General features: G+C 38.1%; 1 protein-coding gene across 1 annotated transcript in view; it reads right to left on the bottom strand.

The window, feature by feature from the left end:
- Positions 1–21,399, bottom strand: part of MSH2 (mutS homolog 2) — a 74,631-nt gene that overhangs the window by 10,420 nt on the left and 42,812 nt on the right. The window contains exons 8-11 of the mRNA XM_077915308.1: positions 19,924–20,033; positions 7,145–7,268; positions 4,750–4,900; positions 711–808 (exon numbers count right to left, since the gene is read on the bottom strand). Of these exons, the coding sequence (XP_077771434.1) occupies positions 711–808; positions 4,750–4,900; positions 7,145–7,268; positions 19,924–20,033 (483 nt within the window). The remainder of the gene's footprint in view (positions 1–710; positions 809–4,749; positions 4,901–7,144; positions 7,269–19,923; positions 20,034–21,399) is intronic.

The following is a 21,399-nucleotide window of genomic DNA, read 5'->3' as shown; positions in this document are numbered from 1 at the left end:
CATTCCGTGCTAAGGGCAATATCGTAGTGTCAAGTCATGCAACTTTCTCAACAGTGCCCTCCATAAGGAAATCTGAAAATCCACATAATGGCACGCAGGGGCAGACCGGGTGGCTCAGCGGTTTAGCGCCGCCTTCCGCCCAGGGTGTGATCCTGGAGACTCGGGATCAAGTTTCACATCGGGCTCCCTGCATGGAGCCTGCTTCTCCCTCTGCCTGTGTCTCTACCTCTCTTTCTCTCTGTGTCTCTCATGAATAAATAAATAAATTTAAAAATCTAAAAAAATAAAAACGGCACACAGAATCCAGAAGGCTTGCTTCATGTGTGATTTTCTATTTGTTTTTCAGTGATATTTATTTCCAGAAATTAGAGCATAAGCCACAGATAATCTAAGATTATTAGTGCCTTGTAGCTCTTGGGTGTTTCTTTTCCTTGTTACAACTACACTAAATTTTGTGCTTCTATGCATGTGTTTTTCAGGGTATTCTCATTCCTGAGCCTGTACTAGCTTATCTTTGAATTTACAAGAGTTATTTTCAGTGACTTTTCCTATCACAATACAGCATGCATTATTTCATAGGTTGCCTAACATAATAGTCACAGTATGTAACAGCTTTTTAAAAAAACGCTTCAAACAACCCAATATTTTTTCTATTACGAGAAACCAGGTTATATTCAGAACATTTAACATATTGGTTCTATTAAATTTACCTGAAGAAATATTGACAATTTCTTTAACAATGGCATCCTGGGCTTCCTCGTACTCGGTTTTATTTTTGGTATACTCTTCATTGAGAGAAGTCAGTTTGCTGCAAATCAAGATAATAATATTATTAAAAATTACCAAATCATGGGGACCTAGGTGGCTCAGTGGTTGAGCATCTGCCTTTGGCTCAGGTCATGATTCCAGGGTCCAGGGATCGAGTCCCCCATCAGGCTCCCTGCAGGAAGTTTGCCTCTCTCTCTGCTTATGTCTCTTATGAATAAAATCTATAATTAAAAACAAAATCTGGGACACCTGGGTAGCTCTGTGGTTGAGCATCTGCTTTCAACTCAGGGCGTGATCCTGGGTGCAGGGATCGAGTCCCATATATTGGGCTCTCCGTGGGGAGCCTGCTTCTCCTCTCTCTGCCTCTCTCTTCTCTCATGAATAAATAAATAAAATCTTAAAAAAAAATCTACTGGAAGTAAATATTACTACATAAAATATGCCCAGAGCATCTGTCCTATAAGCACCAGAACAATAATTAAAATGAAAATGTGAGTAGAAAATGGGCAAATCATTAGGGGCAGATGTGGATGAAATCCACTGTATTAATATTTACTCTGTTTGGAAGAGCCCACTGGCACAATTCTTGCTGTAACATTTATTCCCTTGAGTAAAATTCTGATCTGTGACCTTTTCTAAAATATAAATACAGTAAATCTTCATCCTCATTTCAAATAGTGGTCAAATTCCCTTTTTCAAATACACACACACACAGTTTCTCTCATTACTATAGTATATAGCTATCTTTTGATAGTGAAGGTTGTCAAAAAGGAATGAAAATGTTTTGAAAACCAAATCTTGGGATGCCTGGGTGGCTCAGCTGTTGAGCGTCTGCCTTTGGCTCAGGGCGTGATCCCAGGGTCCTGGGATCGAGTCCCATATATCGGGCTCCTTACAGGAAACCTACTTCTCTTTCTGCCTATGTCTCTGCTCCTCTCTCTGCGTCTCTCATAAATAAATAAACAAACAAACAAACAAACGACAAAGACATTATAAAAGTGAGACCACTATGTAAAAGAAGAACAAATGAAAGTAGATGAGGATCAAATTCTGCAGGTTACAATAAAGGTTCTAGATTTTTCTGGATGACAGACACAGGAGGTTTTTAAGAAGGAAAATTAACTGGTCAGAAGTCAGATATAAAGCAAGCATTCAATTTGTTGACAAAAATAAATAAATGAATCTGCCACAACTTTTGGACTAAATGTGGTTATTCAGCTCAATCTCTTTTATTAAAAACTAACCAATGACGATTTGAAGGTGGTTATAATACCCCAAAAGTTCTGTCTTACCTAAGCCATTATTGCATATAGTTTGAATCAGGGATATAGTTTGCTGGAAAAACTACTACTAAATTGGGCAATAGGAGATGTAGCTGTGAATCTACTGTTACTACCTGTCTAATCCTGGGGAATTGGGAGTTTTGGTTTTTTTTTTTATCTAAATAACGAGAGAAATAGGGCAGCCTGGTGGCTCAGCGGTTTAGTGCCGCCTTCAGCCCAGGGCCTAATCCTGGACACCCGGGATCAAGTCCCACATCGGGTTCCCTGCATGGAACCTGCTTCTCCCTCTGCCTGTGTCTCTGCCTCTCTCTCTCTGTCTCTCATGAGTAAATAAATTAGAAAATCTTTAATAAATAAATGAATAAATAGAGAAATAAACCTATTTATTTCAGAATTGTTACAAGAAACAAACTGAACAGGTTGTTTTCATTCTTGTGGTGTCTGAACACCTAGAATAACAACTGCATGTAATAGACACTCAAAATACTTGCTCAGTAAATGGATAAAAGGGGATCACATACACAAAACTACCCTGTGAAATATGGGGGATATTCAGGAGGAGTGGGTGTAAGGCCTGACATAGATTTTAATAGAGTACAAGAAGGAAAAAGATAAATGTCCTCATCTCAAGTCACAGAAGATTATTTCAAAATAATTATTTTTTTCACCTATAATTTGTTCAGAAACTTCCTTACATCAGTGAAGGAAAAAGAAAACTTGTAAAATCTTTTTTAGCATGAAACAGGATTTTTTTTTTTTTTTTAAAGAAAAGATTTATTAATTTATTTATTCATGAGGGACACACAGAGAGAGGCAGAGACACCGGCAGAGGGAGAAGCAGGCCCCATGCATGGAGCCCGATGTGGGACTCGACCCCAGGACTCCAGGATCACGCCCTGGGCCGAAGGCAGGCTCTAAACTGCTGAGCCACCCAGGCGTCCCTGAAACAGGATTTTTAAAAAGCAATAACCTAATGAGTGGCCTCACTAAAGCTGGTAGGCATTTCCCTAAACTAATTTATATATCCAGTTCATACAACAGATTTTTTAAAAAGATTTTATTTATTCATGAGAGACACAGAAACACAGAGACAGAGACAGAGGGAGAAGTAGCCTCCCTGCAAGGAGCTTGATGCAGGACTCGATCCTAGGACCCCAGGATCATGCCCAGAGCTAAAGACAGATGCTCAACCACCTGAGCCAGCCAGGCACCTCATATCAGAATTTTTTAAAAGATTTTATCTGACAGAGCAAGAGTGCATACAAGCAGGGCCAGGGAGAGGCAGGCAGAGGGAGAGGGAGAAGCAGACTCCCCACCAAGCTGGGAGCGCAACTCAGGGCTGGATCCCAGCATCCTGGGACCATGACCTGAGCCGAAGGCAGAGGCCCAATTGATTGGGCCACCCAGGCGTCCTGTGATATACCAGAATTTTTTTAACTGATTAATGATAGCAAAGCTTTCTTAGAAAAAACAAACATGAAAATAATTATAAAGTAGAGAGAGAGATGATAGGAAACTGACAGATATGGAAGCATAATTGAAACTAACCATGATATGATCTATTTCATATTGACCAAAAGAATGGTGAGAGAGGACAGCCCGGGTGGCTCAGCGGTTTAGTGCCACTTCAGTCCAGGGCCTCGTCCTGGGGACCAGGGATCGAGTCCCATGTCCAGCGCCCTGCATGGAGCCTGCTTCTCCCTCTACCTGTGTCTCTGCCTCTGTGTGTGTGTGTGTGTGTGTGTGTGTGTGTCATGAATAAATAAATAAAATCTTAAAAAAAAAAAAAGAATGGTGAGAGATATGTGAAAGAACAATCTTTTTTTTTTTAAATTGGAGTTCAATTTGCCAAACTATAGCATAATATTCAGTGCTCAACCCATCAAGTGCACCCCTCAGTGCCCGTCACCCAGTCACCGAACCCCCTGCCCATCTCCCTTTCCACTACCCCTTGTTCATTTCCCAGAGTTAGGTGTCTCTCTCTCTCTCTCTTTTTTAAAGATTTTATTTATTTATTCATGAGAGACACAGGCAGAGGGATAAGTAGGCTCCATACAGGAAGCCCGATGTGGGACTTGATCCCGGGACTCTGGGATCACGCCGTGAGCAAAAGGCAGACCCTTAACCACTGAGCCACTTAGGTGTTCTGAACAATCTTTTTTCTATTTTTAAAGATTTATTTCTTTTAGAAAGAGGAAGAAGAGAAAATCTCAAGCAGACTCCCCACTGAGCAGGGAGCCGGATGCAGGGCTTGATCCCATGACCCTGAGATCAAGACCTGAGCCAAAATCAAAAGCCAGACGCTCACTCCACTGAGCCACCCAGGTGCCCCATGAAAGAATCTTAAAAACAGACCCAAAGTGTCACTTCAGTCAATGAGGAAGAGAGGAGTTATTTAACAAGTAGTGTTGAAACACCTGATGAGGCTCTTATAAGAATATAAAGCTTCCATAGAGCCAACATGGCCCCAGCAACTAATAAAGAGCATGGCACAGAGTGAGAACACATTTTCGGTGGGCTGAATAAATTCATCCACATGTAAAAAAAATAAAAAGAATATAAAGCTTCTTTCTTACCTGATACCTCATATCAATTAATAAGGTAAAACTTCCTTATGGAACATGCACATTTCATCCGAGAATAATTTAGTTCCTTGGAGCTACTGAAGGCTTAACAAAATAATATAGGTAATACAAACCTGTTGGTAAATTTAACACCATTCTTCTGGATATCTACTGTACTGAAGTTTTTATTGTTGCGAAGGACTTTTTCTTCCTTACATGTTACTCGAAAATAATAACCAAACTGTGCACTGGAATCCAGTTTAATCTGTTTGCCAGGATCCAAACCTTCATGAAATGGAAATAAAGAAAAAGGTCATAGATGTCTACAGTTGTTTTTCAATGTAAATATCTAAAACAATTAACTCTAAATGGTGAAAAACATACCTTCATTATAAGACAGCACACTGGAAATTAAGGTTAGCTGGGAAATATTTGAACTACTTCTCTCAAAAACTATATGAATGAAGGCTATCTATAAAAACCTTAAACTCTTTTATTAATGTTAGCTTCTGATGCAGAAATGCTTTCTGGGTGTACCCATCCAAGTCTGCAGAGCACAACAGTGGGCTATGGGCACAAGGATGGATCCGATATGGGCCCTGTCCTTGTGGAGTTCTGCATCAGGGTTCTTTATTTCACTAAAGAATTTCTCTGGAACTAATAAAGAGTATGATTAAAGTGCACAAATATACTTTCCATACAAAAACTTAAAATGCTCACAATCAAACTCTATACAACTAGGACATATATTGTCTGTTAAGTATAGGAAACTTCCCAAAATAAGCAATGATCAATCAGCTAGACTTTACCTAAGATTTTTGAGTTTTTATAAATCTGTCCTCATCACCTCATTCATCAATGTCATCTTTAGAGTGTAAGCCAGAAGAGAGAGATCATATCTATAAATTTAATTGCTAAGGGATGGCTATCAAATATTAGTACCAGCAAACAACTAAAGACAGACTTCACTGGGCTGGGGAGGAAAGAGATTGTGGAAAGAATGTAGAAAAAAAGAAAAAGGAATGTAAAAAGAGCTATGAAATGAGAAGGGTAAAGAAAGACAAAGATTCTTTACCTAGGGTCTAGCCCATATATGGATTTTTCATGGAAACTATTTGCAAATTTTTTGTATATGTAGGTATGGACGTATTTTTGGGAAGAGGATTCATAACTTTCATCCATTTCTCAAAAAGTAGGATGCCAGGCAGCCCCGGTGGCCCAGTGGTTTAGCGCCACCTTCGGCCCAGGGTGTGATCCTGGAGACCTGGGATCGAGTCCCATGTCAGGCTCCCTGCATAGAGCCTGCTCCTGCCTCTCTCTGTCTGTCATGATTAAATAAATAAAGTCTTGGAAAAAAAAAAAAAAAAGTAGGATGCCTGGGTGGCTCAGCCGGTTGAGCCTCTGGTTTCAGCTCAGAGGGTGATCCCAGACTTCCAGGATGGAGTTCCACATCGGGCTCCCAGTGGGGAGCCTGCTTCTCCCTCTGCCTAGGTCTCTGCCCCTCTCTCTGTCTCTCATGAATAAATAAATAAAATCTTAAAAAAAAAAATTATCCAAAAGTTTAATAAGAATTACTACTTGAGGGGTCTTCTAATGTGCTAAGATTTATTTATTCATTCAACAAACATGAGAGATTCTCAAACAAAAAGGTTCATAAATTCAAAACAAATTAGGGTGAATAATTAGGACTAACTTGGGGAATTAATAATCTAGTATGGTGGTGCTTGGGTGGCTGGGTCAGTTAAGCAACAGACTCTTGATTTCAGCTCAGGTCATGATCTCAGGGCTGTGAGATCAAGCCCCACATTGGGCTCTATAGTGGGTGAGGATGACTCTGCTTAAGATTTTCCCTCTGGGGCACCTGGGTGCCCAGTGGTTGAGCGTCTGCCTTTGGCTCAGGTCATGATCCAGGGGTCCTGGAATCAAGTCCCACATCAGGCACCCCGTAGGGAGCCTGCTTCTCCACCTGCCTATGTTTCCATCTCTCTCGTAAATAAATAAATAAAATCTTACCAAAAAAAAAAAAAGATTTTTCTCTCTTCCTCTCCCTCTCTCCCCACTCACACTAATGCATGCACTCTCGCTCTCAAAAAGAAAAAAAATCTAGTATGGAAGGCAGATGTTTAAAAAATGCTGATGTTAATGAAGTGCTTGGGAACCCAAACACCAAATAAATGAACCATTCCTAGTAGAATGAAGCTTACAGAGGAGGTGACATTTAATACAGATCCTATTTGAAGGAAATGATGCAAGGGCCTCTTAATTGACTTGTCTGTCAGGAATGTGGGATCATCCTAGGGTTATAGAGTTAGTAAGAGATGAATCTGGAAGAGGGTGAGGCTCCACATGCAAAGAATCTTATACTTCAACTTGGAAGTATTTGTAATCTTACTCTGTGGAGGAAAGGCCTGGCACTTTACACAAGGAAGTGGCATGATCTACTGTGTCTTCTAGGAAAGTAATTCTGGCACCGGTGTGGAGGATATAGAGACAAAAGAATTACTCAAACCACCAATGAGGCCTTCTTACCTAGATCTCTTGCTGCACTTATCAATGTTGACTGCATCTTCTTTTCTAAGTCATCCATTATTTCCCTTAATTCACTCAGATTGGGATCAAATGAAGGTTTTACAAGGAATTCATGGTTTTCCACCTAAAAACAGAACAAAGAATAGCTGAATTCTATAAATGATGGGTAAAGATGGAAATAACAATGTACTTTCATTTCCTTCATTTGAATTTCACTTGTATTTTGAGTTAAACTCATGTTTTAAGCCAAGACTATAAGGAGTTTCCACTTATTAGATGTAATATTCTGTTTATAAGGAGCTTAGAGCTCTAGATGTCCAAAAATTAGATGAAAAAGCTGCAGTACTTATATCACTACTAGTAGTAGCTATTTTTATTTATACTTCCCCCTAAACAATGTTCAACATGTTCTTCCTGAACATTACTAAAGAACGTTCAATGTTCATAGCCTTTAACAGAATGCATAGTTTTTACTCAAACCACGAATTCATCTTCAGAACCTCAGAATTTTTTTAAAAAGCTACAGAATTTCATTTCTGCACACTGAAAGCTGATCAAAATCTCTCAAGGGGATGCCTAGTGGCTCAGCTGGTTGAATGTCGGACTCCTGATTTTGGCTCAGGTCATGATCTCAGGGTTGGGCTCCAAGCTCAGCAGCCTGCTTGGGATTCTTTCTCTCCCCCTCTTTTTGCCCCTTGCCCTACTCCTGCTCTCTAACTCATTCTAAAATAAATAAATAAAATCCTTTTAAAAAAATCTCTTACTTTGTTTCCCTAAATTCTTACCAGTAATAGCCAGCAAGAAATCATAATGAAAGATAGTTCTCACTTACAATGGCAAATGTATACAGAAAATATTTAGAAACAAAGTCTTAACTATTTAGGACTTTTGTAAAAAAATTACTGCTTATTGGAATATTTAAAACTGGTAAACTGGGATCCCTGGGTGGCGCAGCGGTTTGGCGCCTGCCTTTGGCCCAGGGCGCGATCCTGGAGACCCAGGATCGAATCCCACGTCAGGCTCCCGGTGCATGGAGCCTGCTTCTCCCTCTGCCTGTGTCTCTGCCTCTCTCTCTCTCTGTGTGTGACTATCATAAATAAATAAAAATTAAAAAAAAACAAACAAAACAAAACTGGTAAACAAAAAGGTAAACCATCAAAAAAGAAAACCAAACTGAACATGACCATCTACTCATTCCTAAGAGACTGTCCAATAGGAATCCCTTTTTGAAACAAAACAATTAATACTTAGACAAAATTAGAAAAGAATACCTTTTTAAAAAGAATGAAGTATATCCTTACAGATACTAAGAATTATTAAAAAGAATTAGAGGGGGGGCAGCCCAGGTGGCTCAGTGGTTTAGTGCCGCCTTCAGCCCGGGGTGAGAAGCCCAGGATGGAGTCCCATGTCGGGCTCCCTGCATGGAGCCTGCTTCTCCCTCTGCCTGCGTCTCTACCTCTCTCCGTCTCTCATGAATAAATAAATAAAATCTTAAAAAAAAAAAAAAAAAAAGAATTACAGGAAGGAAGCCTGACTGGCTCTGTCAGCAGAGCATGCAACTCGATCTCAGGGATAAAAGTTCAAGCCCCACGTTTGGTGTTGAGCCTATTAAAAACAAAAGCACAAAAACCCTACTAAAAAAGAATTATGTAGAAACACACAATAGAGGATAGTCAGTTTTCTTAGACAAGGAGATTTTTAAAAACATAATAATTGGGATTAATATAATTAATCTCTAATTACTCTCCATTTAATCAGGGCACACCTTCTTTACATACCACAGATGAACACACAAGAATAAGGACTAAAATTATAAAAAGTTAGCAAAAAAAGAGACTAAAATATTTATCAATTAACTTGTTTAACTTAAACTGAGATTTCATTATATTAAAATTTAAATTTTTGAATAAACCTAATTTTTAAAAAACAAAAAGATCTGTAAATGTAGCTTTACAAAAATTTAAAAATGGAAAGGTTAACATTTTCTTTTGTAAAGGAACTTGGTTTGCATGTATGAGAAAAATATCAACGTCATTAAATAGGCAAACATAAAAACATAACTCACAGAGAAATTAAGTAGTAAACTAACACAGAAAAATGCTAAAGCTCAACAATAAAAGATATGAATATTTAAGCAACCTTAAGATACTATTCTACAGCTATTTTTTCAAAGGAAAAGAAATCCTACCACCAAATACTAATGAGGCTACAATGAAATTACTATACTCATTCATTTCTGGTGAGAATCTAAGTTGTTATAACCTTAAAAAAAAAAAAAAAAAGGCAGTATGCGAGAAGGTTCAGAGAAATTTGTTACACTCTTTGACACAGCAATTCTACTCCCAGGAATTCAACCTAAGGAATAATGCAACAGATGCAAAACAACACAGGAATAAATAAGATCTCTGCAGATTTATCTGTTCTAGCAAAACCCAAAAATGATAAACATCACAATATCTGCATGATGGTACATCAATAATATTATACTGTTTATTCTAACAGAGAGTGAAGATGATCTAGAAACAAGAGCCAAGACTTATAATTCCAGGGAAAATAATGCTACAGCAGTAGGCTGACACTGCTAAAGCGTTTGCCTCTTCTAGTGAACTTAAGAGAAGTGAGCCCTGTCAAGCTCCTATCCTCACCCCCATCTTCCAGAAGCCTATCGGTCAATCCTGAGAATCCTTGCTAATAATCCCCAATCTAGAAAAGAAAGAAGAACCAGTATCCTTCCATTTCCCAGTCTCAGGAGGGGGAAATACTGTGGTAAAAACATTGCTGAGGAGACTGGAGTGAAACTAGGGAAAGTGAATGACTGGGTCCTGGTGCACTAAAATAAATACTTTAGGGCCACACTCCAAACTGGGTACCCTTCGGCAAGACATCACTCCTCCCTAACAATCTGGGATAGTAAAATATACTACCCAACTCAGTATTCTAACCTAGAACTGAAGTATTCTAACAGGCTTTAGCATACGACCTCTAGTTGTCTGTCCAACAACATCACCTACCTATCACCAGAAACATACACACTCATTACATCAGACTACACACAGAAGATGGAGAAAAAGAAATCCAGGCTTGGAACTCCAAATACGATAATGAAATTAAGAAACAAGATAAAAGAATGAAGAAGAAAAGAAAGTTAATCAGGTCCTAACACTATCATTTAAATATGAATAAACACAACACACTAAAGAAAAAAGAAGAGACACTACTGAATCAAATTACCTCTACTACTGGGGCACATGGGTGGGCTTAGTTGGTTAAGCATCTGTCTTTGGCTCAGCACTCAGGTCAGGATCATGGGGTCCTGGGGTTGAGTCCCCACACTGGGCTCCCTGCTCAGTGGAGAGTCTGCTTCTCCCTCTCCCTCTGCCCCTCCCCCATTTTGACTTCTTTCAAATAAAATTTTTTTTTTTTAAGATTTTATTTATTTATGAGAGAGAGAGAGAGAGAGAGAGAGAGAGAGAAGGCACAGACACAGGCAGAGGGAGAAGCAGGCTTCATGCAGGGAGCCTGACGTGGGACTCGATCCCGGGTCTCCAGGATCAGGCCCTGGACCCAAGGCGGTGCTAAACTGCTGAGCCACCCAGGCTGCCCCTCAAAAAAAATCTTAAAGAAAAAAAAAAAAGTTACCTGTACTACTGTAGTAGAAAGACTTGCTATAATCAAAAGTCACATGAAAGCTAGATTTAAATAATTAAGTAGGAGAAAATAAATAGGGAAGCTACTGGAGATCTTAAAACAAACAAAAAGCACTCCACTACCCTAGAAATAACTAACAGCGTAACAGTTTTTCAAATAAACGTATAGTTGAGTTAGAAAAAACTAGACGTTAGAGCCCCTGCAAAATAGAGAACTGCCAGCATAAAGCCAGGCCAGAAAGACCATTTTCAAAACCCATCTCTAGAGGTACCTAGGTGGCTCAGTACGGTAAGCACTGGACTCTTGGTTTCATTTCCTGTTACAATCTCAGGGTCCTGGGATGATGCAGCCGCGTGTTGGGCTGGCATTGCCCCGCCTGGGCTCCGATCTCAGGGTCCTGGGATGATGCAGCCACGTGTTGGGCTGGCACTGCCCCACCTGGGCTCAGAGGCCCCTAGCCATTGGGCTCCACACTCAGTGGGAAGCCTCTCCCTCTCCCTCTGCCCCACCCCCTCGAGCACTGCTCTTTCTCAAATCAATCAATCCTTAAAAAAAAAAAAAAATCTCTTTCAGACTAAGCCCCTAGAAAAGGGAAAGAAAGGGCAGAATTTCCTCCCTGACAAAAACCTGAACTTCACTGGGGTTGAGATTTCAAATGTCTGCCACTTTCGTTGGCAGTGGAAAAAGGCTGTTCACTGTTGCCATTTCTATTATCCCTTCCTTTTAGGGTAATAGAACTGACCATTTTTCACAGGATACAGAACTACTAAGAGCAAAGAATCCATCTCCAGTTTCCCTTGCAGCTAGGTGTAGGGATAGGACTAAATTCTGGTCAACAGAATGTGAGCAGAAAAGAGGTGTACCATTTCCATAATGCATCCTCCTCTTCCCCTTTTATCTTCTCCCACTGGCTGGATTAATGATAAGGTAGTAAGCCAACCTGGACCTTGAAGGCAATACCCTTAGGGATCTGGAGCAACAAAGGAAGAAACAGGTCACAGAGACAGCAGGGTTATCCTGCCAGTCCTTTGCTGCTATGCTCATACTGCTGTGACAGAAAACCATATTCTTGATTAAGCCATCTATCTTTCTTTCTCTTGCTTCCTCCCTCCCTCTCTCCCTCTTTCTTTTTCTTTCTTGCTTGCTTCTGAGCAGGTAAATCTTTGCTCCAATGGTTCAAAAAAACTCCAGGCTGAGAAATTAACTTAAAAAGTGTTCCTTGCTTATGGGGCACCAGGGTGGCTCAGTCAGTTGAGCATCCAGCTCTTCTTGATTTCAGCTCAGGTCATGATCTCAGGCTCCAGGTGGGGCTCTGCGCTCAGCGTAGTCTGCTTGAGATTCTCTCTCTCCCTCCCACTGCTCACACATTTTCACTCTCCCTAAACAAATAAACAGAATCTTAAAGAAAAAAAAAAAAAGTTCCTGGCTTACATTGTGAGATACACAGCAAAAGCAAATTTTATCTGGGGGAGAGGAGGATGTATGATCTGCACAGACAGAACCCAGACAGATGCAAATTCATAATCTAAATATATGTAACAGACAAGGAAAGAAGCCACCAACAATAAAAGTCACACACAAAAAAAAAAGTCACAAAAAAAAAAAAAACCTCAGCAGAAACAAGGGGTAGATTTAAGCCAAGAAATTGTAGATATGGAATATTAAGTATATTAAAATGTTTGAAGTGATATAATAGAGAATGGAACACACATAAGCAAAGACCACAAGATACAACTTAAAAAAAAACTATGCAGAGTTATAAATGAACCAAAAAACTTTATCAACAAAAATATAATCATTGGGAGAAAAAAAAAACCCTATGGATTGGTTAAACAACGCATCAGAGCTGAAGAGACACTCAGTGAATTGGAACATCTGAAGTGATCACAAAGAGAGCAGCACAAACACATGGCAGAAAAAGAATGTGAAAGTCTAACATATGTCCAACCACAGTTAGGAGAGTGAAGGAACACAGCATTCAAAGAGATAATGACTGATAATTTTCCAGAGTTGATAAAAGACATGACTCCTCTGATTAAGAAAACAGAGCAAATCCAAATAGGAAAAAGAAATCCACTTTTGGACTCAGAGAAGTAAAAGGAATCGGCATCTGGAGCCAGGACTTCTAAACAGGAATAACACAAGTCAAAGGATGGCATACAATACAATCTCATAGTTAACTGAGGAAAAATTACTACCGATTTGGAATTGTACACCCACAAAAAATTCCTTTAAGAACAAGGGTGAAATAGACATTTTCAAATAAACAAAACCTGACTAAACAGACTGCCAATAACAGAACTCCTAAAGAATATTCAGGAAGAAGGAATGAATACCAAAGAAATTGGTAGGCATATGGGCAAATCTAAACTTAACTCTGTATAGAATGGAAATGTAAAGGGGTAAAAAAGAACTAAAATATCAGCCAATAATGAAGAAATGTCACCTGATCACAGATATCCTAAGGTCCTAGTATTTTGGGGGATAAATGAGAAGATATTGAGAGACTTTTGATTTTGATGAGTTATGTATACACATTTTGTAAAAATTTGTGAAAAACTTCCAAACCAGTATGGATGCAATAGGATGGGGAAGGATAAGGCAAGGCAAAATGGAATTTTAAAAACCCAATCAATGTACACAAAATAAAGACAAAATGAATAATGAGGGGAACCAGGAAGAACAGGAATCACAAAGTAATATAGCAGAAATAAATTCAAATTGCCACTTAAAAGATTATCAAAATAAATAAGGGATCCCTGGGTGGCGCAGGGGTTTGGTCCCTGCCTTTGGCCCAGGGCGTGATCCTGGAGACCCGGGATCGAATCCCACATCGGGCTTCCGGTGCATGGAGCCTGCTTCTCCCTCTGCCTGTGTCTCTGCCTCTCTCTCTTTCTCCCTCTGTGACTATCATAAATAAATAAACATTTTAAAAAATAAAAATAAAAAAAATAAAAAAAATAAAATCCAGCTATAAGTTTCGTTACCACAAAAGACTCACAAAGGAAGGTAAAATATACATCATGTAAAAAACTAAATAAAGAAGAACTCTGGGATAGCCCTCTTACTATCAGACAAAAACAAAACAAAACACAGAAAAAACTAAGGCAAAAAGCATTACAAAGGATACTGTCCATAGAGAATGATGAAGGTTCAGTTCAACACAAACTATAGCTCTGTATGTTGAAAATATATAAAGGCATAATGGACTGAACTATATAAAGAAGTCCACATATCTCTCAATAACTCAGTAGATCAAAAATGAGCAAGCCTACAGACATTGTGAACAAAATTAAGCAATACATATAAAGAAAAGTGTAATCTTAAATGCTTACTGAAAATGAAAAGGCTGCAAAAATAGTGAGCATTCAACTAAAGAGGTTAAAAAAAGAAACAACCAAAAATTGATGGGAAAAAATACATAAGAACTGAAATTAACGAAATAAAAAGCAAAGATACAAAAGAGGACTTAAATAGTCGCAAATTGGGCAGCCCCGGTGGCCCAGCAGTTTAGCGCCGCCATCAGCCCGGGATGTGATCCTGGAGACCCGGAATCGAGACCCATGTCAGGCTCCCTGCATGAAGCCTGCTTCTCCCTCTGCCTGTGTCTCTGCCTCTCTCTCTCTCTCTCTCACATGAATAAGTAAATAAAATCTTAAAAAAAAAAAAAAAAGTCACAAATTGACTCCCTAAAAAAACGAACTATGGAAAGGAAGAATTGCTGGGGGAGGCACAAATTAAATTAAAAATAAGCAAGGAATGTATCTGCAAATACAGCAGTATTATAAAAAAAATAATAAGCAATCACTATGAATAACTTGAGGCAAGTGGAAAACTAAGAAGTATATATTCCCTAGAAAAAGGGTCTACTATCAGAATACATATAGAACTCTTACAACTCAACAACAAAAAGACAACCCAATTTTAAGGTGAGCAAAGGATCTGAACAGAAATTTCTCCAAAGATACACAAATAAATGGCCATCAAACATACAAAAAGATGCCCAACATTAGCCACCAGGGTAACATAAATCAAACAATAATGAAATACCACTTCACACCCAAACTAGATTGGCTATTAAGACAAATACCCAAAAAACAAATAGAGTCACCTGGGTGGCTCATCAATCAGTTAAATGGCCAAATCTTGATTTCGTCTCAGTTATGACCTGAGATCCTTGTTGGGTGGGAGTGGGGTGGGGGTGTCTGAGTATTCAGCAGGGGATCTGCTTGAGGACTTCTCTCCCTCTGGACACCTGCCTCCCCCCAACCGGGCTCACAAGATCTAAAATAAGTCTTCAAACAAACAAAAACAAAACAACAAAAAACCACAACAGGAAAGAATAATTATTAGCAACAATGTGAAGAAACTGGAATCCTCCTATATTGCTGGCAAGAATGTTAAATGGTGCAGATACTTTAAAAAACAATTTGGTGATTCCTCAAAAAGTTAAACATAAAATTACCATATGACCCAGCAATTCTATTCCTAAATAAATACTTAAAAGAACTAGAAACAGGTACTCAAATACTTGTATATGACTGTTCATAAAAGCCTTAATCCTAATAGCCAAGAGTTAGAAACAATCTAATGGTCCACCAAAAAAAAGGGGGGGGGGGCAGCAGAAATAGACCCATAAATACAAAGAACTGATAACTGTCAGAAGGGAGGGGGGTGGGAGATACAGGCTTTCAGTTATGGAATGAATAAATCGCAGGCATGAAAGGTACAGCTTAGGGAATATAGTCAATGGTACCATAATAGCACTGCGGTAAGCATCGCATTACACATGGAGTTGTCCATGTTGTACACCTAAAACTAATGTTAACACAGTGTGTCAACTATACTTCAACCAAAACATAAAAATAAAAAATAGAAAACAAGGATAATTATAAGCAAAAATGTTAACATGTATTTAGAATTAATTCTAAGTGGGAGGACATGAATATTTTTTCCCTTTTTTGATTTTTTAAATTCATTTCCAAGAACAAAAATATTAAAGCATTTATATACTACAGTATCTTTACAGCTTACATATACTCATACAATGATACAGTTGTATTAGGATCATGCAACTATGTCTTTTTAAAAAACTATTTCAATTTATTTTATTTATTTCCATTTTTTCCATCCCAGTCACTACTTTTCCAGTAATAGAGGAAATGCCATTAAGAAGTGTATGTAAAAATTCATATTCAAAGATAAAATGCTCAAATACAGTATAGAAAGATTTTAAAATTTAATATATCTCAATCACCCAATCTAACTGAAAATGTTTATTTTTTGGTGAAAATGCATTGCCTTTATGAACCTTGTCCTGGGGGCAGTATTGATCTACATTTATATATACTTCAGATATAGAAAATCTTTCCATAAGATTTATGGAAAGCAGACACAAAAACACCTGAAGCATTATATACAAAGCTAAGCCTGGGGGCGGCGGGGGGGAAACAAACCCAAATTAATCCAACCATTCATGTAAAAAATGACAGTTCCCCTTCATTACATAAGCTCCTAAGTACACAGCTGGAAAACGTGAGTAAAGCTTTCAGAAATCATACACGAAATGATTGCTATCCTCTGAGGTTTGCTCAAAGTAGTTCTGAGTCATGTAATTTAAATGTCTAAATTCATTACAAATATCTACAATGACAGTGAAGGGCTGAATTCACTTTATAACCCAAGGTAAATTTAAAGGCTTGTAACAGAATAAAGAAGCTATTATTAGGCCAACTCCCTAGAGAATCTAGAGCAGGTTTTAACTAGGAATCATATTTATTTAAAAGATAGCATCACACTATAAAATATGAAAGTCTTAGGTTACAGAACAGTATCTTAGTAGACAAGGTTGGTTGTCCACACCACATTTCCCTCCCTCCCCTTCCCAGTAGTGCTCTCATTTTGTGTATCTCCAATAGAGGGATAACCCACCCCTAGTTATCTTAGGCCCGTCATCACATTCTATATCCCTAGCCACAATCACTGCTAAAATGGTTCCATCAAGGCAACTTGCAGGACTCTTCCTTGAAATGTTGCATGAGTTGCTACTGGTAGGTAGCCAACTTAGGTCCGAAAAGGAACCAGCATTTAGTTGAAATTCATATCACAAAGATAGAAAAGATGAAGAAATCAGATCCTCTGGATGGTATCAATAAGCTGCTGGATCAAGCAACTATAAGGTAAAGCCTATTCTATCTATTTCATGAGCTAGAATGTACTGAGTTTTAATTTATGTGCAAAAGAAAGAGCCCCAACTGATACTGAGCTTAGCCTTCAACAGTCTATGGGGGGTGGTGGTGGTGAGGGTAATCCACAACTCACATCTTATCAACACAGTACTTAATGTTAATGAGGGGGGTCCAGAATATGCCGTAGTAACATAAAATTTATTCCAAGATGAAGTATCTGAGAATAGATCTTGTTTCTAAACTCTCTCATCTCCATAAAAGCAGAGCCTCCCAAAAGAACTCAGCTGTTGTAAATCCCCTCCTCCCAGGGAGTTTCACAATCAAGTAGTAAAAATTATCATATCCTCCATCTATTCTCCAAAGGGCTCATAAATCATTCCTAAAAGTCATGTTTTACCCTAAAGTGCGCTTTCTCTCTCTCCTCCCCAAGCAAGTGCATAAGCCCCAAATTCTTTTTTTTATAAACCCCAAATTCTAACAGCCTCCTTGAATCTTACTTTTCTATGAACTCAAAAATCTGTCTGTTCTCTTGCTAATCTAACAGTTTAACTTAGCATACCTCCAACAATGAACAGAAGAGAGCAGAAAAGTTTTTTCTACCCTACAAAATTAACTACTTAATGTTCTACTTTCAGATTAAGAAATCAAAGTTTGTCATAATCTTGAGGGACAATGAAATTAGGACAAATGACCTCTTCTTTTCCAGTCTATATCCACATAATTGAACAGCTTGCCTTCCTAAAATCTACTCTTTCCAGACACAAAATCCTACAACACTCTAATCCTACAGCATCACTGGAGAATTAACACTGACTACTATTTTACAGTCACAGTATAGTCTAGTTTAACAGATACGTATCAAGTATTTCAGGTCAAAGTAAAAAATCTTAATCCACAATAAGGAAAGTCAATGTAATAGAGCTGGAGGAAACACACTAGGCTGTCAACACTGTTTATCTCAAGAGGGAAGCATGGTCACTTTTGCTTCTATAGTTCTTCATAGCATTTTGTTTCACTTGTTCTAATACTATGTGTTGCCTTTACACGTAGAAAAGCTTTAAATAAAGAAAACACTTTAAAAATGTATATTTTGTGGCACCCCAGAGGCTCAGTGGTTTAGCGCCGCCTTCAGCCCGGGGTGTGATCCTGGAGACCTGGGATAGAGTCCCATGTTGGACTCCCTGCATGGAGCCTGTGTCTCTGCCTCTCTCTCTGTGTTTCTCATGAATAAATAAATAAAATATTTTTTAAAAATTAAAATGAAAATTTATATTCTGGTATTTTAGCATACCATCATTTTGGCTTTTTTGTTGTCCATAGGTATGTATCCAAAGGGCTGATCTATGAGGTCAAAACACCACATGACAGGAGGGAAGGAAGGCAGGAAGGTGGGAAAGGAATAAATCAAAAGGCATAATATGAAGCAAAAGTATCCAACATTTTATCATCCTGCTGCTTTTTGCAATTATCATAGTAATAGCTAATACCCTGTGTATAATGAAAACTGCTTACTGCAGGAGACAGCTTTGTACTAAGAGAAGGAGAGGGAGGAGAGGAGAGGTCCTATTAGGCAGGGCCTCCACATCTACTGGGCAGGCTGTGAATGTGATGACCCAGATAAAAAGGCAGCTGTAAAAAAAAAAAAAAAGGGTAGTTGCATAGGGTCTTCAAAAGAAGACGTGTACATTGACAGAAGGACTACAAACTTTAAGAAACTCTTAAAATTTCTCAATTTATACACACCAACTTTTGGCCAGATGATACCCAGTCATTGCCCTAAAGCACAGCACTTGCAGTAAGCTGCAAATTGGTGAAATGAAACAGGATTGCACTCCTAACTTATTAGAAGTAATTTGCTTTATTCGCAAGTAGTTCTCCAAGTATGGTCCCCAGACAAGCAGCATCATTTGGGTACATGTGAGAAATGTAAATTTTCTAGCCCTCCCCCAGATGGAAAGAATCTCATTCTTGGGACAGAGCCCAGGAATCTGTTTCAACAAACCCATCAGACAATTCTGGTAACATGCTTACATTTGAGACCCACAGTATTAAAAGCATGGCAACTTTTAGAAGAATAAAGCTGGCCACAAAGGGCAAAGTCAACTGCAGGATTTCAGCAGAACTAAGCTGAATATGTGACAGCTCATATTTCCTACATAATCATTTTTGACAGGAAATTCAGTGTAAAAAAATTTAAAGATAATGATTTTTAAAGTCACATATTTGAAAAACACTATATTCAATGGCCCCATATTAAATTTGTTCTATAAACAAACTTTAAACAGAGTAAAATTTACCATTTCATACATTTTGCTTTCAAATTCATTTTCATACAAGGATATTTTCAACTATTTCAGAAACTATTCCCACTTTATATTTATATACAAATTACTGCTTAACATTGTTAAAGACCTGAGAATATAGATCTCTTACACCCTATTAAATACTCTTCTCAACTAACAAGAAATTTGGACATCAACAGTATTAGAGTATGGTTAACTTTTTAGTGTATCAACAACTATTTAGGAGATACACACATATTCTAACCTCTTCCCCCAGAGACTTCCCTACATGGAAAATAAACCAAGAAGCTGCCATCTCTTGTGTTCCATATTTACCTTTATCTTCTCTTCTTCAGTGATTACAATTTTCCCTCTCTCTTGAAATTAAAACAAAATTCAGATTTCATGTGAAATCTTTTATTTGGGAGATTTCCTTTAACCAGGCCAGTTATGCCCAACATTTATTTCCTCTGTTAATCCTCTAAACCAACTGTTATTGTTAAGAAAACAACAAACTTTACCCATCACTTAATCTTACATCCACGGTCTCAAAGATGCCTCTCAAAAATAACATTTTAAGTACTAACAAAGAAATTTGAGAAGTCTTCTGACATGCATTTCAAAAATACTTTGCTGCTGAATTCAAGAGTATATTACATACCTGATCCATATCTAGAGTTGTTTCAATCATTTCCTGAAATTTGGAGAAATCAGAACGAAGATCAATAAGAGGAGTGACAAAAACTGCCAACAATAAACCTTGGTGTTTTCCTAAAAGAAAGCAAAAAATAATAAAATAGTTCTATTTTAAAAAATACAAGGCCACACATCATAAAAATTCATCTGAGATAACAGTATTTGATCCAAAAAAACACAAATAGCGCAGCAAGTCTCCAAAGTTACTATTTATTCCCATATTTTAATTCAAATGTTTAGTATTTATTTTATAGAAAAGGAGATCATCTGGCACTCAAAGCTTTGTACTAACAAACACTGCCCCCCCGTCTGTAATCTCCTTCATACAAAGCACTAGAGATGCAGAAACATGATATTAATTACAATTAAATGAATTGTATTTCTTCATAGATTTAATACCCCTCCAAAAGGATTTAATACCCCAAAGTCAAAGTCATTAAAATAAAATGCCTCTAACTTACCTTATATCCCTAATTTGCATTAATAATACAGTATTCCAATTAACAGAGGTTTAATCAAGCCTAGTATTTACACTGGCACTTTACTTTGATGCTATTTAAGAGCACATGCTGAGCAATTATATGAGAAGGAGTAAGTGAAGCAATGGAGTCTATAGTGTGAAATGCCTGACTACAGACCTGGGTGCCAACCCCAACTCTGCTACCTACTGGCTCTGTGATCTGGAGCATGTTACTCTGAGCCCCTTTCCCGTGTCATCAGGAGTAATGACATCAGCTACCCAGAAGAGGAATAAGTGAGATAACTCACATAACACTTAATATACTGCTTGACATTTAACAGGAGCTCAGCTATAGTTACTATGTATTGTTATTGGTTACATTGCAAGGATTTTTTTCCTGATACCTAATTATTCTTTTATAAGAATTGTGAAAGTGATCTCTACCCTACTGCATTGTGCTCCAAAGCAATAGTTCCCAATCTTTTCTAGAAATATTAGCTCTTAATTGAGAAAACGATGAAAAGCTACTATGAAGTCAGCAAAATTATCGTAAGAATTCATGTTTTATTAATCACAACAGCATCTACACATATTTAAAAAAATAGTACATATGTGTGAAACATTATTTAGACAGTCTATAAACAACACTTTGCCCACATAATGTCTGTTGTGCTTCAACGCCTGGTTCTTTATTCTGAGTTAGCTAGCTCAAATGCTATTGGTAAATAGGGGAATGATGGAAGCAAAGCACAGAGGTGGCACTGATTCACAAATGACTTTTTCCTAGCCCATTAATGTTTTGCAGTGATTAAGGGCAAACTTTTGCATAGTCAAGAGTAAACTTAGCACTATTTGAAGACCTCAGACTGGCTTAATGGCCAGTGTACTTATCTACCACTATGCTAAGAAACACAGAAAAGCAGGGTATAGATGAAAAGTACAAAAACATTTGCTGGTGTTTAAAAGAATTTTTTTTTTTAA

Source organism: Canis aureus, chromosome 11 (genome assembly GCF_053574225.1).
Source record: "Canis aureus isolate CA01 chromosome 11, VMU_Caureus_v.1.0, whole genome shotgun sequence".
In the NCBI taxonomy this organism is placed as follows: Eukaryota; Metazoa; Chordata; class Mammalia; order Carnivora; family Canidae; genus Canis; species Canis aureus.
Note: the sequence above shows the minus strand (reverse complement) of the source record. Positions and strands in the feature narration are given on the sequence as shown.